The 22,567-nt window shown below is 45.1% G+C and overlaps 1 protein-coding gene across 1 annotated transcript in view; it reads left to right on the top strand.

The window, feature by feature from the left end:
• Positions 1 to 22,567, top strand: part of LOC118378371 (CUB and sushi domain-containing protein 1-like) — a 926,375-nt gene that overhangs the window by 406,585 nt on the left and 497,223 nt on the right. The window contains 1 exon segment of the mRNA XM_052471760.1: positions 15,903 to 16,085. Within this exon segment, the coding sequence (XP_052327720.1) occupies positions 15,903 to 16,085 (183 nt within the window).

Raw genomic sequence — 22,567 nt, 5'->3', positions numbered from 1 at the left:
ATTTATTTATATAGTTCTACCTCAGCAGTATCTCAAAGTGCTGTGAGAAACCCAGCCTAAAACCCCAAACAGCAAACAATGCAGGTGTAAAAGGGTGGCTAGGAAAAACTCCCAGAAAGGCCAAAATAGGAAGAAACCTAGAGAGGAACCGGGTGATGTGGGGGATGGCCAGTCCTCTTCTGGCTGTGCCAGGGTAGAGATTATAACAGAACATGACCAAGATGTTCAAATGGTCATAAATGACCAGCATGGTCTAATCAGGCAGAACAGTTGAAACTGGAGCAGCAGCATGGCCAGGTGGACCACACCCACAACACCCATCCATACACCCAGTCACCCACACCCATCCACACACCCACACCCACACCCATCCACACACCCCACACCCACACCCATCCACACACCCACAGGTGGGGGATGGTATCCACACACCCAGTAACACCCATGACACCCACACCCACACCCATCCACACACCCACCCCACAGCATCCAACACCCACACCCATGGTAGTCACACCCAGCACCCAACCCATGAGGGATCCACACCCACACCCATCCACACACCCACACCCATCCACACCCCACACTCACACCCATCCAACACCCACACCACACCCATCCACACACCTACCCACACCCATCCACACACCCACACCCATCCACACACCCACCTCACACATAACACCCACACCCAGGTGGGGATGGTAGTCTACCTCACACCCAGTCCAACACCCACACCCATCCACACACCCCCCACTGCATCCAACAGGGTGACCCACACCCATCCTAGTCCACACCCACACATCCACACACCCACACCCACACCCATCCACAGTCTACCCCATCAGGGTGACACCCACACCCACACCCACACCCATCCAGTCACCCACACCCAACACACCCTGACACACCCACACTACACCCACACCCTTCCACACACCCACACCCAGGGATCCACACTACCCACACCCACACCCATCCACACACCCAGTCACCTCACCCATAACACCCACACCCATGGTAGTCTACCCACAGCCATCCAACACCCACACCCATCCACACACCCACACCCATGGTAGTCTACCCACACCCACACAACACCCACACCCATCCACACACCCACCCCACACCCACACCCACACCCATCCACACACCCACATGGTATCCACACACCCACACCCAGTAACAGGGTGACACCCATCCACACACCCACACCCACAGTACACCCAGGGTCCACACACCCATGGTACACACCCACACCCACACCCATCCACACACCCACACCCACACCCATCCACACACCCACACCCACAACACCCATCCACACACCCACACCCACACCCATCCACACACCCACACCCACAGGGTGACCCATCCACACATGGTACCCACACCCATCCACACACCCACACCCACACCCAGGTCCACACACCCACACCCTACCCATCCACACACCCAACCCACACCCACACCCTTCCAGTCTACCTCACCACACCCACACCCTTCCAGGGATGGTACCCACACCCATCCACAACAGGGTGAGGGATCCACACTACCCACACCCACACCCATCCACACACCCACACCCACACCCACACCCATCCAACACCCATGAGGGATGGTAGTCTAATTCCCACACCCAACACCCACACCCATCCACACACCCACACCCACACCCATCCACACATGGTAGTCTACCCACACCAGTCCACACACCCACACCCATCCACACATGGTAGTCTACCCACACCCATCCAACACCCACACCCATCCACATGGTACCCTACCTCAGCAGTAACAGGGTGACACCCACACCCACAGTGAGGGATGGTAGTCACACCCATCCACAGTACCCACAGGGTGACCCATGACACATGGTACCCTACCCACACCCATCCAACAGGGTGACCCATCCAGTCTACCCACAGCACAACAGGGTCCAGGGACCCACACCCTACCCATCCACACACCCAACCCAGGGTGATCCATGGTACCCACACCCACACCCATCCACACACCCACACCCATCCACACACCCACACTCAGCACCCACACCCACAGGGATGGTATCTACCTCACACTCCAACACCCACAGGGATCCACACACTACACCCATCCACACACCCAACCCACACCCATCCACACACCCACAGTCTACCTCCACACAACACCCATCCACACACCCACACCCATCCACACACCCACACCCACACCCATCCACACACCCACACCCATGGTATCCACCTCAGCAGTAACACCCATCCACACATGGTAGTCTACCCATCCAGCAGTAACAGGGTGATGGGGCACACCCACACCCACACCCAGCACCCAACAGGGTGACACCATCCACAGTCTACCTCAGCCCAGTCCAACACCCACAGGGATGGTAGTCTACCTCAGCAGTAACACACCCAGGGATGGTACACCCACACCCACACCCATCCAACACCCACAGGATCCACAGTCCCACACCCATCCACACCCCAACACCCATCCACACACCCACCCCTACCTCAGCAGTAACAGGGTGACACCCACATGGTAGTCTACCTCAGCAGTAACACCCATCCAGGGATGGTATCCACCTCACACCCACACCCACCCAGGATGGTAGTCTACCTCAGCAGTAACACCCATCCAGGTGGGGGGACCCATCCACACACCCACACCCATCCACACACCCACACCCAGGGATCCACACACCCACACCCACACCCACACCCATCCACACACCCACACCCATCCACTACACCCACTGTTGGGGATGTATCAGAATAGTTGGGTAACATAGATAAGATGTTTTATTTTTCATTATATGCTTGTCAGTTACTTGTCATTTAGAATGTATCTTGTTGTACTATAGTGATGGCCATTTGCAGTTATCTGTACTCTGTCCTGGGGTCAGTTACTTGGGCCGCAGAGAGGGCAGAGGTCAAGCTTGTCTTCATATGTAAACACATCTTTTAAACCATGTGAAGGGATGATTGAGGGGGAACCAATTATCTCTTGGCTCCACAAAGTCTGTGTGCCAGTCACTGTGTCTCTGTGATCTTGTCCAGGAAGGGGTGTATTTGATATATGCCTGTCGATGAGGTTTTGTTTTTGGTCCTGAGTGCTACCAAGAGCGAGATAAGAACATAGTTTAGGAGACAAAGCTGAACGATCATTTATAGCCAATGCTGTCTGACTATGTGTGTCTTTGCTATAAAGGATCTCAGTTGCAATGTGTAAGCACTTTCGGAGAATTTGTTTATAGACACTGAATTGATCTCAGAGTCACAGGGTTGTGATGGAGCTCATATAATTAAAGATGGACTTTATGATAACTCTGACTTGTGTGGTGGTTTGGTCTCATGATTAGGTAAATACAGGACATTTCCACTCAGTCATAGTTAATTATTCTTTGGGATTTTGTTTATTTTTGACCTTTTAATTGAAAGCAATCACAGTAAAAGTTGCTGTTACACAAACACATTGATCTGGTACTCTCCTCTGCATAACTTCCTGTATATACTTCCTGTATATACTTCCTGTATATAGCTCCACATTGATCTGGTACTGGTACTTCCTGTATACAGTGGGGCAAAAAGTATTTAGTCAGCCACCAATTGTAGTTCTCCCTCTTAAAAAGATGAGGGAGGCCTGTAATTTTCATCATAGGTACACTTCAACCATGACAGACAAAATGAGGGAAAAAATCCAGAAAATCACATTGTAGGATTGTTAATGAATTTATTTGCAAAATATGGTGGAAAATAAGTATTTGGTCAATAACAAAAGTTTATCTCAATACTTTGTTATATACCCTTTGTTGGCAATGACAAGAGGTCAAATGTTTTCTGTAAGTCTTCAAATCAAATCAAATCAAATGTATTTATATAGCCCTTCTACATCAGCTGATATCTCAAAGTGCTGTACAGAAACCCATGCCTAAAACCCCAAACAGCAAACAATGCAGGTGTAAAAGCATGGTTTTCTACACACTGTTGCAGGGTATTTGGTAGTCTATTCCTCAGCAGATCTCCTCTAGAGCAGTGATGTTTTGGGGCTGTTGCTGGGCAACATGGACTTTCAACTCCTCAAATATTTTCTATGGGGTGAGATCTGGAGACTGTCTAGGCCACTCCAGGACCTGAAATGGTAGTCTACCTCAGCACTTCTTTGTTGCCCAGGTGGTGGTTTGGAATCATTGTCATGCTGAAAGACCCAGGGATTTCATCTTCAATGACCTTGCTGATGGGAGGAGGTTTTCACCTCAGCATCTCACAGATACATGGCCCCATTCATTCTTTCCTTTACACGGATCAGTCGTCCTGGTCCCTTTGCAGAAAAACAGCCCTAAAGGATGATGTTTCCCACCCCATGCTTAACAGTAGGGATGGTGTCTTTGGACCTCAGCATTCTTTGTCCTCCAAACACGACAAGTTGATGTTTTTACCAAAAAGTAATATTTTGAGGGATTCATCTGACCATATGACATTAACCAATCTTCTTCTGGATCATCCAAATGCTCTCTAGCAAACTTCAGACAGGGCCTGGACATGTATTGGCTTAAGCAGGGGGACAGGGCACTGAGGATTTGAGTCCCTCAGCAGTAACGGATGGTGAGGGATTTGGTCCCAGCTCTCTGCAGGTCATTCACTAGGTCCGCCCGTGTGGTTCTGGGAGTTTTGCTACCTTCTTGTGATCATTTTGACCCCAGGGTGAGATCTTGGATGGTAGCCCCAGATCAGGAGATTATCAGTGGTTTTGTATGTCTTCCATTTCATAATCTCCCACAGTTGATTTCTTCAAACCAAGCTGCTTACCTGGGGCATATTCAGTCTTCCCAGCCTGGTGCAGGTCTACCATTTTGTTTCTGGTGTCCTTTGACAGCTCTTTGGTCTTGGCCAGGGTGGGGATGGAGTGTGACTGTTTGAGGGTGTGGACAGGTGTCTTTTATACTGATAACAAGTTCAAACAGGTGCCATTAATACAGGTAACCTGGAGGACAGAGGACCGGTCTGTGAGGGAGATCTTGCTTGTTTGTAGGTACCAAATCAGCAGTAACCTGCTGAGCAGGTAGTCTTTCAGCAGTAACAGGGTGAGTGATGGTAGTCTACCTCAGCAGTAACAGGGTGAGGGATGGTAGTCTACCTCAGCAGTAACAGGGTGAGGGATGGTAGTCTACCTCTGCAGTAACAGGGTGAGGGATGGTAGTCTACCTCTGCAGTAACAGGGTGAGGGATGGTAGTCTACCTCTGCAGTAACAGGGGTGAGGGATGGTAGTCTACCTCAGCAGTAACAGGGTGAGGGATGGTAGTCTACCTCAGCAGTAACAGGGTGAGGGATGGTAGTCTACCTCAGCAGTAACAGGGTGAGGGATGGTAGTCTACCTCAGCAGTAACAGGGTGAGGGATGGTAGTCTACCTCAGCAGTAACAGGGTGAGGGATGGTAGTCTACCTCAGCAGTAACAGGGTGAGGTGGGGGGATGGTAGTCTACCTCAGCAGTAACAGGGTGAGGTGAGGGGTGGTAGTCTACCTCAGCAGTAACAGGGTGAGGGATGGTAGTCTACCTCAGCAGTAACAGGGTGAGGGATGGTAGTCTACCTCTGCAGTAACAGGGTGAGGGATGGTAGTCTACCTCAGCAGTAACAGGGTGAGGTGGGGGTGGTAGTCTACCTCAGCAGTAACAGGGTGAGGGATGGTAGTCTACCTCAGCAGTAACAGGGTGAGGTGAGGGGTGGTAGTCTACCTCAGCAGTAACAGGGTGAGGAATGGTAGTCTACCTCAGCAGTAACAGGGTGAGGGATGGTAGTCTACCTCAGCAGTAACAGGGTGAGGGATGGTAGTCTACCTCAGCAGTAACAGGGTGAGGGATGGTAGTCTACCTCAGCAGTAACAGGGTGAGGGATGGTAGTCTACCTCAGCAGTAACAGGGTGAGGTGGGGGGATGGTAGTCTACCTCAGCAGTAACAGGGTGAGTGATGGTAGTCTACCTCAGCAGTAACAGGGTGAGGGATGGTACTCTACCTCTGCACTAACAGGGTGAGGTGGGGGATGGTAGTCTACCTCAGCAGTAACAGGGTGAGTGATGGTAGTCTACCTCTGCAGTAACAGGGTGAGGGGGGATGGTAGTCTACCTCTGCAGTAACAGGTGAGGGATGGTAGTCTACCTCAGCAGTAACAGGGTGAGGTGAGGGATGGTAGTCTACCTCAGCAGTAACAGGTGAGGGATGGTAGTCTACCTCAGCACTAACAGGGTGAGGGATGGTAGTCTACCTCAGCACTAACAGGGTGAGGGATGGTAGTCTACCTCTGCAGTAACAGGGTGAGGTGGGGGGATGGTAGTCTACCTCTGCAGTAACAGGGTGAGGTGGGGGAGTAAATGGAAAACAACAGCAAAGGACCTTGTGAAGATGCTGGAGGAAACTGTTACAAAAGTATCTATATCCACAGTAAAATGAGTCCTATGTCGACATAACCTGAAAGGCTGCTCAGCAAGGAAGAAGACACAGCTCCAAAACCGGCATAAAAAGCCAGACGACAGTTTGCAACTACACATGGGGACTAAGATCAAACTTTTTTGAAGAAATGTCCTCTGTTTGGCAATAATGACCATTGTTATGTTTGGAGGAAGGGGGATGCTTGCAAGCTGAAGAACACCATCCCAACCGTGAAGCACGGGGGTGGAAGCAACATGTTGTGGGGTGCTTTGCTGAAGGAGGGACTGGTGCACTTCACAAAATAGATGGCATCATGAGGGAGGAACATTATGTGGATATATTGAAGCAACATCTCAAGACATCAGTCAGGAAGTTAAAGCTTGGTCACAAATGGGTCCAAATGATCAATGGGTCTTCGAAATGGACAATGACCCCAAGCATACTTCCAAAGTTGTGGCAAAACGGCTTAAGGACAACAAAAATCAAGGTTTTGGAGTGGCCATCACAAAGCCCCGACCTCAATCCTATAGAACATTTGTGGACAGAACTGAAAAAGTGTGTGTGAGCAAGGAGGCCTACAAACCTGACTCAGTTACGCCAGCTCTGTCAGGGGAATAGGCAAAAATTCACCCAATTTATTGTGGGAAGCTTGTGGAAGGCTACCAGAAACGTTTGACCCAAGTTAAATAATTTAATGGCAATGCGACCAAATACTAATTGAGTGTATGTAAACTTCTGACCCAGTGGGAATGTGATGAAAGAAATAAAAGCTGAAATAAATCAATCATTCTCTCCACTATCATTCTGACATTTCACATTCTTAAAATAACTGACCTACTGCCAGGATTTTTTTCTAAGATTAAATGTCAGGAATTAAAAAATAAAATAAAAATAAAAAATGAAAAAAATAAAGTAAAAAACTGAATGTAAATATATTTGTCTAAGGTGTATGTAAACTTCCCACTTCAACTGTACTTCAGACAACTGATTGCAAGCCCTTTCATTATTTGTTCATTAAATTTGACCAAGCCTTGATCACAATTCATTCTGTGGCAACACAATGACCAAACGATATACTGTATGTGAGGCTCTTGATCACAATTCATTCTGTGGCAACACAATGACCAAACGATATACTGTATGTGAGGCTCTTGATCACAATTCATTCTGTGGCAGCACAATGACCAAACGATATACTGCATGTGAGGCTCTTGATCATATCTTTGATCATGACACTGGTGAGGAGGAGAGAGTCCTTGTTAAACTTTGACACAAAGTAGTCTGTGATAAATAGCACAATATGTTTCATCTGAGTATTTGTTTTAGTCTAAATAATTCATACATTATGCTTTTTTACTCAATAACGAGTTGTATGAGCGCAGGTCAATGAGGCCTACAGGCCATAAATATCAAATAGTTGATAAAAAGATGTAACACAACATTATTTGATAATATATGTATTATTATGGATTTATAATCAGCTGTAATGGGGCTGCCATTTTGGACCGGGAACAAAGAATAAATTAACAAGAAACGAACACAACAGGAGAGAATTCCTATATTTAGAAATCCATAGGTGGTGAGTCCCTTAGGATGCTAATCTCCACATCGTAGACTCTAAATATGTGTTAATAAAATCACAGTCATTAAATCAGCTGTGGATTTATCTCGCAGTTTCAGATCCCCTGGTGTGTTTTTAAAAGCTCATTAGAGTCTTTACCACCCTTCCATGGATGGATGGGCTTATTTCTCCCATCTGCTTCCTGTTTCCGATGTTCCGTTACAGATTCCTCACCGGGAGTTCTCCGGATTCCATCTGCAGCACCCTGGAAAACCAGGAAGGGGGAGAGTGAGGGTTGCATAACTCATTGGATGATGAAAGGACTGAAGGGTGTGTGTGTGTGTGTGTGTGTGTGTGTGTGTGTGTGTGTGTGTGTGTGTGTGTGTGTGTGTGTGTGTGTGTGTGTGTGTGTGTGTGTGTGTGTGTGTGTGTGTGTGTGTGTGTGTGTGTGTGTGTGTGTGTGTGTGTAAAGACTAAAGAATGTGGGTCAGCGTGTGATAGTGCACGTCAGCTCCTCGTCGCAGGCCGAGTGTTTATCACACAGCGAAGGGAGGAGTGCACCTGCAGAGAGTGAGAAAGAGAGAGACGAGAGAGACAGGAAGAGCGAGAGTGCGAGAGACACAGAGAGAGAAGAAAGACAGAGAGAGGAGAGAGAGAGTGTGTTCTGACTGGGTTCTGACTATGTGGGTTCTGACTGGGTGGAGAAGACAAGGAAGAGGAAGGGAGAGAAAGAGATGAGATAGATAGATAGATAGAGGAAGGGAGAGAAAGAGATGAAGATAGATAGATAGATAGATAGATAGATAGATAGATATGATAGATAGAATAGATAGAGATAGAGAGATGAATAGGAGGAGAGATCAGGTAAATAATTGGAAAGGAGGGAGAGATGTACGAGGATGAAGGAGAAAGGGGAAGAGAGAAGAGAGATACCTAAAGGTTAAAAGAAGAGGTTTTAGCTTGTCTGACTTGCCATACCTGTGATGTAATCCTAGTTAGAAACTAGAGCACAGAGAAACCTTCAACACATTCTACAACCTCTCTCTCTCTCTCTCTCTCTCTCTCTCTCTGTCTCTCTCTCTCTCTCTCTCTCTCTCTCTCTCTGTCTCTCTGTCTCTGTCTCTCTGCCTCTCTCTCTCTGTCTCTCTCTCTCTCTCTCTCTCTCTCTCTCTCTCTCTCTCTCTCTCTCTCTCTCTCTCTCTCTCTCTCTCTCTTTCAATTTTCAATTTAAGGGCTTGATAGCCATGGGAAACATATGTTAACATTGTCAAAGCAAGTGACGTAATTAATAAACAAAATTGAAATAAACAATTACAATTAACACTAAACATTACACCCACAGCCAACCTAACTCTACCATGTTAGCCAACCTAACTCTACTCTACCATGTTAGCCAACCTAACTCAACTCTACCATGTTAGCCAGCCTAACTCAACTCTACCATGTTAGCCAACTCCACTCTACTCTACCATGTTAGCCAACCTAACTCAACTCTACCATGTTAGCCAACTCCACTCTACGCTATCATGTTAGCCAACCTAACTCAACTCTACCATGTTAGCCAACTCCACTCTACGCTATCATGTTAGCCAACCTAACTCAACTCTACCATGTTAGCCAACTCCACTCTACTCTACCATGTTAGCCAACTCCACTCTACGCTATTATGTTAGCCAACCTAACTAAACTCTACCATGTTAGCCAGCCTAACTCTACTCTACCATGTTAGCCAGCCTAACTCAACTCTACCATGTTAGCCAACCTAACTCTACCATGTTAGCCAACCTAATTAAACTCTACCATGTTAGCCAACCTAACTCTACCATGTTAGCCAACCTAACTCTACCATGTTAGCCAACCTAACTAAACTCTACCATGTTAGCCAACCTAACTCAACTCTACCATGTTAGCCAGCCTAACTCTCTACCAACTCTACCATGTTAGCCAACCTAACTCTACCATGTTAGCCAACCTAACTAAACTCTACCATGTTAGCCAACCTAACTCAACTCTACCATGTTAGCCAACCTAACTCTACCATGTTAGCCAGCCTAACTCAACTCTACCATGTTAGCCAACCTAACTCTACCATGTTAGCCAGCCTAACTCTACCATGTTAGCCAGCCTAACTCAACTCTACCATGTTAGCCAACCTAACTCTACCATGTTAGCCAGCCTAACTCAACTCTACCATGTTAGCCAACCTAACTCTACCATGTTAGCCAGCCTAACTCTACCATGTTAGCCAGCCTAACTCAACTCTACCATGTTAGCCAGCCTAACTCTACCATGTTAGCCAGCCTAACTCAACTCTACCATGTTAGCCAGCCTAACTCTACCATGTTAGCCAGCCTAACTCAACTCTACCATGTTAGCCAACCTAACTAACATGTATTTATGTATTTATTTATTTCACCTTTATTTAACCAGACAAACAAACATACAGTTAATAATACAGTATAAACAAGTCTATATACAATGTGAGCAAATGAGGTGAGAAGGAGGTAAAGGCAAAAAGGCCATGGTGGCAAAGTAAATACAATATAGCAAGTAAAACACTGGAATGTGTCATGCCTTGGTAATAGTATTTTGTGTTTTCTTTATTTATTTGGTCAGGCCAGGGTGTGACATGGGTTATTGTGGTGTGTTTTTTTGTCTTGGGGTTTTGTGGGGTGTCTCACGTAGTCTATGGCTGCCTGAGGCGGTTCTCAATCAGAGTCAGGTGATTATCGTTGTCTCTGATTGGGAGCCATATTTAGGCAGCCATATTCTGTGAGTGTTTCGTGGGTGATTGTTCCTGTCTCTGTGTTTGTTGTCACAAGATAGGCTGTATAGGTTTTCGCGTTTTGTTTGTTGTTTGCATATTTAGTTATTTCATGTATCGTTCATTTTCATTAAAGAACATGAGTAACCACCACACCGCATTTTGTTCCGACTCTCTTTTCGATGGAAGAAAGCCGTTACAAATGGTAGTTTTGCAATGGAAGAATGTGCAAAGTAGAAAAAATAATGGGGTGCAAAGGAGCAAAATAAATTAATTAATTAAATACAGTTGGGAAAGAGGTAGTTGTTTGGGCTAAATTATAGGTGGGCTATGTACAGGTGCAGTAATCTGTGAGCTGCGCTGACAGTTGGTGCTTAAAGCTAGTGAGGGAGATAAGTGTTTCCAGTTTCAGAGATTTTTGTAGTTCGTTCCAGTCATTGGCAGCAGAGAACTGGAAGGAGAGCGGCCAAAGAAAGAATTGGTTTTGGGGGTGACGAGAAGAGATATACCTGCTGGAGCGTGTGCTACAGGTGGGAGATGCTATGGTGACCAGCGAGCTGAGATAAGGGGGGACTTTACCTAGCAGGGTCTTGAAGATGACATGGAGCCAGTGGGTTTGGCGACGAGTATGAAGCGAGGGCCACCCAACGAGAGCGTACAGGTCGCAATGGTGGGTAGTATTTGGGGCTTTGGTGACAAAATGGATTGCACTGTGATAGACTGCATCCAATTTGTTGAGTAGGGTATTGGAGGCTATTTTGTAAATGACATCGCCAATGTCGAGGATTGGTAGGATGGTCAGTTTTACAAGGGTATATTTGGCAGCATGAGTGAAGGATGCTTTGTTGCGAAATAGGAAGCCAATTCTAGATTTAACTTTGGATTGGAGATGTTTGATATGGGTCTGGAAGGAGAGTTTACAGTCTAACCAGACACCTAAGTATTTGTAGTTGTCCACGTATTCTAAGTCAGAGCCATCCATAGTTGTGATGTTGGACAGGCGGGTAGGTGCAGGTAGCGATCGGTTGAAGAGCATGCATTTAGTTTTACTTGTATTTAACAGCAATTGGAGGCCACGGAAGGAGAGTTGTATGGCATTGAAGCTTGCCTGGAGGGTTGTTAACACAGTGTCCAAAGAAGGGCCGGAAGTATACAGAATGGTGTCGTCTGCGTAGAGGTGGATCAGGGACTCACCAGCAGCAAGAGCGACCTCATTGATGTATACAGAGAAGAGAGTCGGTCCAAGAATTGAACCCTGTGGCACCCCTATAGAGACTGCCAGAGGTACGGACAGCAGACCCTCCGATTTGACACACTGAACTCTATCAGAGAAGTAGTTGGTGAACCAGGCGAGGCAATCATTTGAGAAACCAAGGCTGTCGAGTCTGCCGATGAGGATGTGGTGATTGACAGAGTCGAAAGCCTTGGCCAGATCAATGAATACGGCTGCACAGTAATGTTTCTTATCGATGGCGGTTAAGATATCGTTTAGGACCTTGAGCGTGGCTGAGGTGCACCCATGACTAGCTCTGAAACCAGATTGCATAGCAGAGAAGGTATGGTGAGATTCGAAATGGTTGGTAATCTGTTTGTTGACTTGGCTTTCGAAGACCTTAGAAAGGCATGGTAGGTGTCACGTTCGGACCTTTATTTCCTGTGTTTTTGTATTTAGTTAGTATGGTCAGGGCGTGAGTTGGGTGGGCAGTCTATGTTTGTTTTTCTATGATTTGGGTATTTCTATGTTTCGGCCTAGTATGGTTCTCAATCAGAGGCAGGTGTCATTAGTTGTCTCTGATTGAGAATCATACTTAGGGTAGCCTGGGTTTCACTGTGTGTTTGTGGGTGATTGTTCCTGTCTCTGTCTTTGTACCAGATAGGACTGTTTTGAGTTTTCACATTTCTTGTTTTTTTGTAGTCAGTTGTTCATGTGTACCTTAACGTATTAAAAGAACCATGGACACTTACCACGCCGCGTATTGGTCCTCTGATCCGTTTCGCCTCTCCTCTTCGGAAAAATTCATTACAGTAGGATAGATATAGGTCTGTAGCAGTTTGGGTCAAGAGTGTCCCCCCTTGAAGAGGGGATGACCGCAGCTGCTTTCCAATCTTTGGGAATCTCAGACGACACGAAAGAGAGGTTGAACAGGCTGGTAATAGTAATAAACAAAAGTGAAATAAACAAGTAGTAATAGGAGTGGCAACAATTTTGGCAGATAATTTTAGAAAGGGTCTAGATTGTCTAGCCCGGCTGATTTGTAGGGGTCCAGATTTTGCAGCTCTTTCAGAACATCATCTGAATGGATTTGGGAGAAGGAGAAATGGGGAAGGCTTGGGCAAGTTGCTGTTGGGGGTGCAGTGCTGTTGACCGGGGTAGGAGTAGCCAGGTGGAAAGCATGGCCAGCCGTAGAAAAATGCTTATTGAAATTCTCAATTATGGTGGATTTATCAGTGGTGACAGTGTTTCCTATCTTCAGTGCAGTGGGCAGCTGGGAGGAGGTGTTCTTATTCTCCATGGACTTTACAGTGTCCCAGAACTTTTTTGAGTTAGTGTTGCAGGAAGCAAATTTCTGATTGAAAAAGCTAGCCTTGGCTTTTCTAACTGCCTGTGTATAATGGTTTCTAGCTTCCCTGAACAGCTGCATATCACGGGGCTGTTCGATGCTAATGCAGAACGCCATAGGATGTTTTTGTGTTGGTTAAGGGCAGTCAGGTCTGGGGAGAACCAAGGGCTATATCTGTTCCTGGTTCTACATTTCTTGAATGGGGCATGTTTATTTTAGATAAAAAATCTACCATGTTAGCCAACCTAACTAAACTCTACCATGTTAGGAAACCTATCTCAACTCTACCATGTTAGCCAGCCTAACTCTACCATGTTAGCCAACCTAACTAAACTCTACCATGTTAGCCAACCTAACTCAACTCTACCATGTTAGTCAGCCTAACTCTACCATGTTAGCCAACCTAACTCTACCATGTTAGCCAACCTAACTAAACTCTACCATGTTAGCCAACCTAACTCAACTCTACCATGTTAGTCAGCCTAACTCTACCATGTTAGCCAACCTAACTCTACCATGTTAGCCAACCTAACTAAACTCTACCATGTTAGCCAACCTAACTCAACTCTACCATGTTAGTCAGCCTAACTCTACCATGTTAGCCAACCTAACTCTACCATGTTAGCCAACCTAACTAAACTCTACCATGTTAGCCAACCTAACTCAACTCTACCATGTTAGCCAACCTAACTCTGCCATGTTAGTCAGCCTGCCATGTTAGTCAGCCTAACTCTGCCATGTTAGTCAGCCTAACTCAACTCTACCATGTTAGCCAACCTAACTCTACCATGTTAGCCAACCTAACTCAACTCTACCATGTCAGCCAGCCTAACTCTACCATGTTAGCCAACCTAACTCAACTCTACCATGTTAGCCAACCTAACTCTACCATGTTAGCCAACCTAACTCAACTCTACTCAAGGAGTTATATTATATCAGGGGACTTGCATCACAAAGGCATACCGGGTTTTTAGGCCAAACTCAGAATCCCCAAAATGTCAACACTCCTCTTTTCTAAAGTTTTACAAGTCAGTTAAGAACAAATAGTTAATTTCAAGGACGGCCTAGGAACAGTGGGTGAACTGCCTTGTTCAGAATGACATATTTTTATCTTGTTACCTCGGGGATCCGATCTTACAACCTTTTGGTTACTAGTCCAACGCTCTAACCGCTAGGCTACCTGCCTCCTCTACACTCTAACCGCTAGGCTACCTGCCTCCTCTACACTCTAACCACTAGGCTACCTGCCACCTCTACACTCTAACCACTAGGCTACCTGCCACCAATACACTCTAACCACTAGGCTACCTGCCTCTACAATCTACACTCTAACCACTAGACTAGGCTACCTGCCTCCTCTCTAACACTCTAACCACCACTAGGCTACCTGCCACCTCTAACCACTAGACTACTAACCACCACTAGGCTACCTGCCTCCTCTACACTACTCTAACCACTAGACTACCTGCCACCTCCACCACTAGGCTACCCTGCCGCCTCTACACTCCACTCTAACCACTAGGCTACCTGCCTCCTCTACACTCTAACCACTAGGCTACCTGCCACCTCTACACTCTAACCACTAGGCTACGCTGCCTCCTCTACACTCTAACCACTAGACTACCTGCCACCTCTCCACCACTCTAACCACTAGGCTACCCCTGCCCCTCCCACTACACTCTAAACACTAGGCTACCTGCCTCCTCTACACTCTAACCACTAGGCTACCTTCCGCCTCTACACGCTAACCACTAGGCTAAAGACATTTTTTATTTTTTTATTTTTTTTATTTCACCTTTATTTAACCAGGTAGGCTAGTTGAGAACAAGTTCTCATTTGCAACTGCGACCTGGCCAAGATAAAGCATAGCAGTGTGAACAGACAACACAGTTACACATGGAGTAAACAATTAACAAGTCAATAACACAGTAGAAAAAAAGAGAGTCTATATACAATGTGTGCAAAAGGCATGAGGAGGTAGGGGAATAATTACAATATTGCAGATTAACACTGGAGTGATAAATGATCAGATGGTCATGTACAGGTAGAGATATTGGTGTGCAAAAGAGCAGAAAAGTAAATAAATAAAAACAGTATGGGGATGAGGTAGGTAAAAATGGGTGGGCTATTTACCGATAGACTATGTACAGCTGCAGCGATCGGTTAGCTGCTCAGATAGCAGATGTTTGAAGTTGGTGAGGGAGATAAAAGTCTCCAACTTCAGCGATTTTTGCAATTTGTTTCAGTCACAGGCAGCAGAGAACTGGAACGAAAGGCGGCCGAATGAGGTGTTGGCTTTAGGGATCCCAGAATCATTGATACAGTTCATTTTTGTCAAATATTTTGTGAGAAGAATCATCTTTGACCTTTATCCTCATTAGTGTTAGTTGGTATTTCATCTCTCTATCCGAGGTTTCTGAGATGTAAAACACTTCTACAGGCATTTGCAAGATATTATAATCTGTGCAATGTAGACTACAGTCTAGTCCAGGAAAATAAAGTTGAAATGTTGAAAGTTTACCTGGAAAGCCACCATTGATTTTAGGTAACTATCTTACCTGTCTATCTATTTGTCTCTTTCCTTCAGAGATTGACCAGGGCAGCTGTGGCGACCCAGGGATACCGGCCTACGGCAAGCGGGAGGGGACAGGTTTCCGCCACGGGGACAGGCTGCACTTTGAGTGTCTCCCTGCATTTGAGTTGGTGGGAAAGAAGAACATCACCTGCCAGAAGAACAACCAGTGGTCAGCCAAGAAACCCAGCTGTGTCTGTAAGCAGTGATATGTCTCCAATACAACACATAATGTATGCTAACCTAGCTGTGTCTGTAAGCAGTGATCTGTCTCCTATACAACACATAATGTATGCTAACCTAGCTGTGTCTGTAAACAGTGATCTGTCTCATATACAACACATAATGTATGCTAACCTAGCTGTGTCTGTAAGCAGTGATCTGTCTCCTATACAACACCTAATGTATGCTAACCTAGCTGTGTCTGTAAGCAGTGATCTGTCTCCTATACAACACCTAATGTATGCTAACCTAGCTGTGTCTGTAAGCAGTGATCTGTCTCCTATACAACACCTAATGTATGCTAGCCCAGCTGACTGTAAGCAGTGATCTGTCTCCTATACAACACCTAATGTATGCTAGCCCAGCTGACTGTAAGCAGTGATCTGTCTCCTATACAACACATAATGTATGCTAACCTAGCTGTGTCTGTAAACAGTGATCTGTCTCCTATACAACACATAATGTATGCTAACCTAGCTGTGTCTGTAAACAGTGATCTGTCTCCTATACAACACAACAATGTATGCTAGCCCAGCTGTGTCTGTAAACAGTGATCTGTCTCCTACACGACACATAATGTATGCTAACCTAGCTGTGTCTGTAAACAGTGATCTGTCTCCTATACAACACATAATGTATGCTAACCTAGCTGTGTCTGTAAACAGTGATCTGTCTCCTATACAACACACAATGTATGCTAACCCAGCTGTGTCTGTAAACAGTGATCTGTAAACAGTGATCTGTCTCCTACACGACACATAATGTATGCTAACCTAGCTGTGTCTGTAAACAGTGATCTGTCTCCTATACAACACCTAATGTATGCTAACCTAGCTGTGTCTGTAAGCAGTGATCTGTCTCCTATACAACACATAATGTATGCTAACCTAGCTGTCTGTAAACAGTGATCTGTCTCCTATACAACACATAATGTATGCTAACCTAGCTGTGTCTGTAAACAGTGATCTGTCTCCTATACAACACATAATGTATGCTAACCTAGCTGTGTCTGTAAGCAGTGATCTGTCTCCTATACAACACCTAATGTATGCTAACCTAGCTGTGTCTGTAAGCAGTGATCTGTCTCCTATACAACACATAATGTATGCTAACCTAGCTGTCTGTAAACAGTGATCTGTCTCCTATACAACACATAATGTATGCTAACCTAGCTGTGTCTGTAAACAGTGATCTGTCTCCTATACAACACATAATGTATGCTAACCTAGCTGTGTCTGTAAGCAGTGATCTGTCTCCTATACAACACATAATGTATGCTAACCTAGCTGTGTCTGTAAACAGTGATCTGTCTCCTATACAACACATAATGTATACTAGCCCAGCTGTCTGTAAACAGTGATCTGTCTCCTATACAACACATACATAATGTATGCTAGCCCAGCTGTGTCTGTAAACAGTGATCTGTCTCCTATACAACACATATTGTATGCTAACCTAGCTGTGTCTGTAAACAGTGATCTGTCTCCTATACAACACATAATGTATGCTAACCTAGCTGTGTCTGTAAACAGTGATCTGTCTCCTATACAACACATAATGTATGCTAACCTAGCTGTGTCTGTAAACAGTGATCTGTCTCCTATACAACACATATTGTAAGCTAACCTAGCTGTGTCTGTAAACAGTGATCTGTCTCTATACAACACATAATGTATGCTAACCTAGCTGTGTCTGTAAACAGTGATCTGTCTCCTATACAACACATAATGTATGCTAACCTAGCTGTCTGTAAACAGTGATCTGTCTCCTATACAACACCTAATGTATGCTAGCCCAGCTGTCTGTAAGCAGTGATCTGTCTCCTATACAACACATAATGTATGCTAGCCCAGCTGTCTGTAAGCTGTAAACAGTGATCTGTCTCCTATACAACACCTAATGTATGCTAGCCCAGCTGACTGTAAGCAGTGATCTGTCTCCATACACGACACATAATGTATGCTAACCTAGCTGTGTCTGTAAACAGTGATCTGTCTCCTATACAACACCTAATGTATGCTAACCTAGCTGTGTCTGTAAACAGTGATCTGTCTCTGTCTATACAACACATAATGTATGCTAGCCCAGCTGTCTGTAAACAGTGATCTGTGTCTGTCTGATCTGTCTATACAACACATAATGTATGCTAGCCCAGCTGTGTCTGTAAACAGTGATCTGTCTCCTATACAACACATATTGTATGCTAACCTAGCTGTGTCTGTAAACAGTGATCTGTCTCATATACAACACATAATGTATGCTAACCTAGCTGTGTCTGTAAGCAGTGATCTGTCTCCTATACAACACATAATGTATGCTAACCTAGCTGTGTCTGTAAACAGTGATCTGTCTCATATACAACACATAATGTATGCTAACCTAGCTGTGTCTGTAACCTGTCAGCTGTGTCTGTAAGCAGTGATCTGTCTCCTATACAACACCTAATGTATGCTAACCTAGCTGTGTCTGTAAACAGTGATCTGTCTCATATACAACACATAATTTATGCTAGCCCAGCTGTCTGTAAACAGTGATCTGTCTCCTATACAATACATAATGTATGCTAGCCCAGCTGTGTCTGTAAACAGTGATCTGTCTCATATACAACACATAATGTATGCTAACCTAGCTGTGTCTGTAAGCAGTGATCTGTCTCCTATACAACACATAATGTATGCTAACCTAGCTGTGTCTGTAAACAGTGATCTGTCTCATATACAACACATAATTTATGCTAGCCCAGCTGTCTGTAAACAGTGATCTGTCTCCTATACAACACATAATGTATGCTAGCCCAGCTGTGTCTGTAAACAGTGATCTGTCTCCTATACAACACATATTGTATGCTAACCTAGCTGTGTCTGTAAACAGTGATCTGTCTCTATACAACACATAATGTATGCTAACCTAGCTGTGTCTGTAAACAGTGATCTGTCTCCTATACAACACATATTGTATGCTAACCTAGCTGTGTCTGTAAACAGTGATCTGTCTCCTATACAACACATAATGTTTACTAGCCTAGCTGTCTGTGAGTTATAAGTCTCTCTATACAACACATCATGTTTACTAGCCTAGCTGTCTGTGAGTTATAAGTCTCCTATACAACACATAATGTATGCTAGCCCAGCTGTCTGTGAGTTATACGTCTCCTATACAACACATAATGTATGCTAGCCTAGCCTAGCTGTCTAACCTGAGTTATAAGTCTCCTTTGCTAACCTAATTTACAGTTGACTCTCTCTCGCTCTCTCGCTCTCTCTCGCGCTCTCTCTCGCGCTCTCGCTCTCTCTCTCTGTCTCTCTCTCTCTCTCTCTCTCTCTCTCTCTCTCTCTCTCTCTCTCTCTTTCACACTTTTCAATTCAATGGCCTTTTTTTCATGGGAAACATATGTTCTTTCTGTTTTGTAGTTTTTTGTTTTAATTAGTTAATAAACCCCCATATTGTATCCAAATCCAGGGATATCCAGGGATAATCTGGCCACTTATACACACACACACACACACACACACACACACACACACACACACACACACACACACACACACACACACACACACACACACACACACACACACACACACACACACACACACACACACACACACACACACACACACACACACACAGTTTATAGTCAGACACACACAGTTTATAGTCAGCACATTGATTAACTGTGCAAGCGCACATATGTGTGTGTGTGTGTGTGCCACAGAGTGACTGTGTGTGCTACCATTGCCATCCTCATAAAGGTGAACCACACCTCAGCCAAGATGATATATGCTAACCTCATTAGTTAGCTTAGGAACAACAATAGAAAGATGAATAGTTCACCTCAGGTTCAGATTTAGGATAGTAAGAAAGAGATCTGTTCAGAGTCAGCCCAGGCTTGTTCTTGTATTGAACAGACCGGCAAGCAGATGGAGAAATCTCCCTTCACATTGAAACAGACAGAGTCTGGCAACCAGATGGCAAATATATCTCCCTTCACATTGAAACAGACAGAGTCTGACACAGACAGAGTCCAGATGGAAATATCTCCCACATTCACATTGACACAGACAGAGTCTGGCAACCAGATGGAAAATCTCCTTCACAGTGAAACAGACAGAGTCTGGCAACCAGATGGAAATATCTCCCTTCACAGTGAAACAGACAGAGTCTGGCAACCAGATGGAGAAATCTCCCTTCACAGTGAAACAAGCAGAGTCTGGCAACCAGATGGAGAAAATCTCCCTTCACAGTGAAACAAGCAGAGTCTGGCAACCAGATGGAGAAATCTCTCCTTCACAGTGAAACAGACAGAGTCTGGCAACCAGATGGAGAAATCACCCTTCACAGTGAAACAGACAGAGTCTGGCAACCAGATGGAAATATCTCCCTTCACAGTGAAACAGACAGAGTCTGGCAACCAGATGGAAATATCTCCTTCACAGTGAAACAGACAGAGTCTGGCAACCAGATGGAGAAATCTCCTTCACAGTGAAACAAGCAGAGTCTGGCAACCAGATGGAGAAATCTCCCTTCACAGTGAAACAGACAGAGTCTGGCTCCTTCAACCAGATGGAGAAATCTCCTTCACAGTGAAACAAGCAGAGTCTGGCAACCCTGTCCTTACTGGACTAATTTAGTTTAGTTTATCTAATCTTCTTATTTTTTTTTTTTTTTAATAAATGTTTATCCTAAATCTCTTTTTTTTTTTGGAAGCACTGCAGATGAGTATGAATATGTCTCTTTCGTTACAGGTAACAAATGGATTCATGTGTTTTAGAGGAGATTTAGCTAATATCATATCAGCGTCATATGTTCATTTAAAAGATGCAAAATAGATCTGCCATTTCCTGGTGGCAATTTAGAAGAAAAAAAAATGAACAGTTAACATCAGTTCAGTTCATGTGTCAAAACAAGCAGGGGTCAAAAAAATCAGGGGTAGGAAGCTGGTGTACAAACCTGAAAGAAAAAGACGTAGAAATTAAACTGCATTATTATATAGATAATGTGGAAGACTTAAGAAAACTTAAACCTAAGAACGGGAAACATAGAAATAGTGCATATAGAACAGCCGCTTCTTTGACTTCCTATCAAGTCATATCTATAACCTTTTTGGGGGTGACTTTACAGCAGCTTTATTACTCATCTCTTTAGCTCATCTCTTCAGCCTCCACATTGACTCTGTACCCTCCACATTGACTCTGTACCGGTACACCCTGTATATAGCCTCCACATTGACTCTGTACCGTAATACCCTGTATATAGCCTCCACATTGACTCTGTACCGGTACCCCCTGTATATAACCTCCACATTGACTCTGTACCCTAATACCCTGTATATAACCTCCACATTGACTCTGTACCGTAATACCCTGTATATAGCCTTCACATTGACTCTGTACCCTAATACCCTGCATATAGCCTCCACATTGACTCTGTACCGGTACCCCCTGTATATAGCCTCCACATTGACTCTGTACCGGTACCCCCTGTATATAGTCTCCACATTGACTCTGTACCAGTACCCCCTATATATAGCCTCCACATTGACTCTGTACCGTAACCCCTGTATATAGCCTCCACATTGACTCTGTACCAGGACCCCATGTATATAGCCTCCACATTGACTCTGTACCGTAATACCCTGTATATAGCCTCCACATTGACTCTGTACCGTACCCCCTGTATATAGCCTCCACATTGACTCTGTACCGGTACACCCTGTATATAGCCTCCACATTGACTCTGTACCGTAACCCCTGTATATAGCCTCCACATTGACTCTGTGACTCTGTACCGTAATACCCTGTATATAGCCTCCACATTGACTCTGTACCGGTACCCCCTGTATATAGCCTCCACATTTACTCTGTACCGGTACCCCCTGTATATAGCCTCCACATTGACTCTGTACCGGTACCCCTGTATATAGCCTCCACATTGACTCTGTACCGTAATACCCTGTATATAGCCTCCACATTGACTCTGTACCGTAATACCCTGTATATAGCCTCCACATTGACTCTGTACCGGTACCCCCTGTATATAGCCTCCACATTTACTCTGTACCGGTACCCCCTGTATATAGCCTCCACATTTACTCTGTACCGTAACCCCTGTATATAGCCTCCACATTGACTCTGTACCGGTACCCCTGTATATAGCCTCCACATTGACTCTGTACCAGTACCCTGTATATAGCCTCCACATTGACTCTGTACCAGTACCCCTGTATATAGCCTCCACATTGACTCTGTACCGTAATACCCTGTATATAGCCTCCACATTGACTCTGTACCAGTACCCCTGTATATAGCCTCCACATTGACTCTGTACCGGTACCCCCTGTATATAGCCTCCACATTTACTCTGTACCGTAACCCCTGTATATAGCCTCCACATTGACTCTGTACCGTAACCCCCTGTATATAGCCTCCACATTGACTCTGTACCGTAATACCCTGTAT

The sequence above is a fragment of the Oncorhynchus keta genome, chromosome 19 (assembly GCF_023373465.1).
Source record: "Oncorhynchus keta strain PuntledgeMale-10-30-2019 chromosome 19, Oket_V2, whole genome shotgun sequence".
NCBI lineage: Eukaryota > Metazoa > Chordata > Actinopteri > Salmoniformes > Salmonidae > Oncorhynchus > Oncorhynchus keta.
Note: the sequence above shows the minus strand (reverse complement) of the source record. Positions and strands in the feature narration are given on the sequence as shown.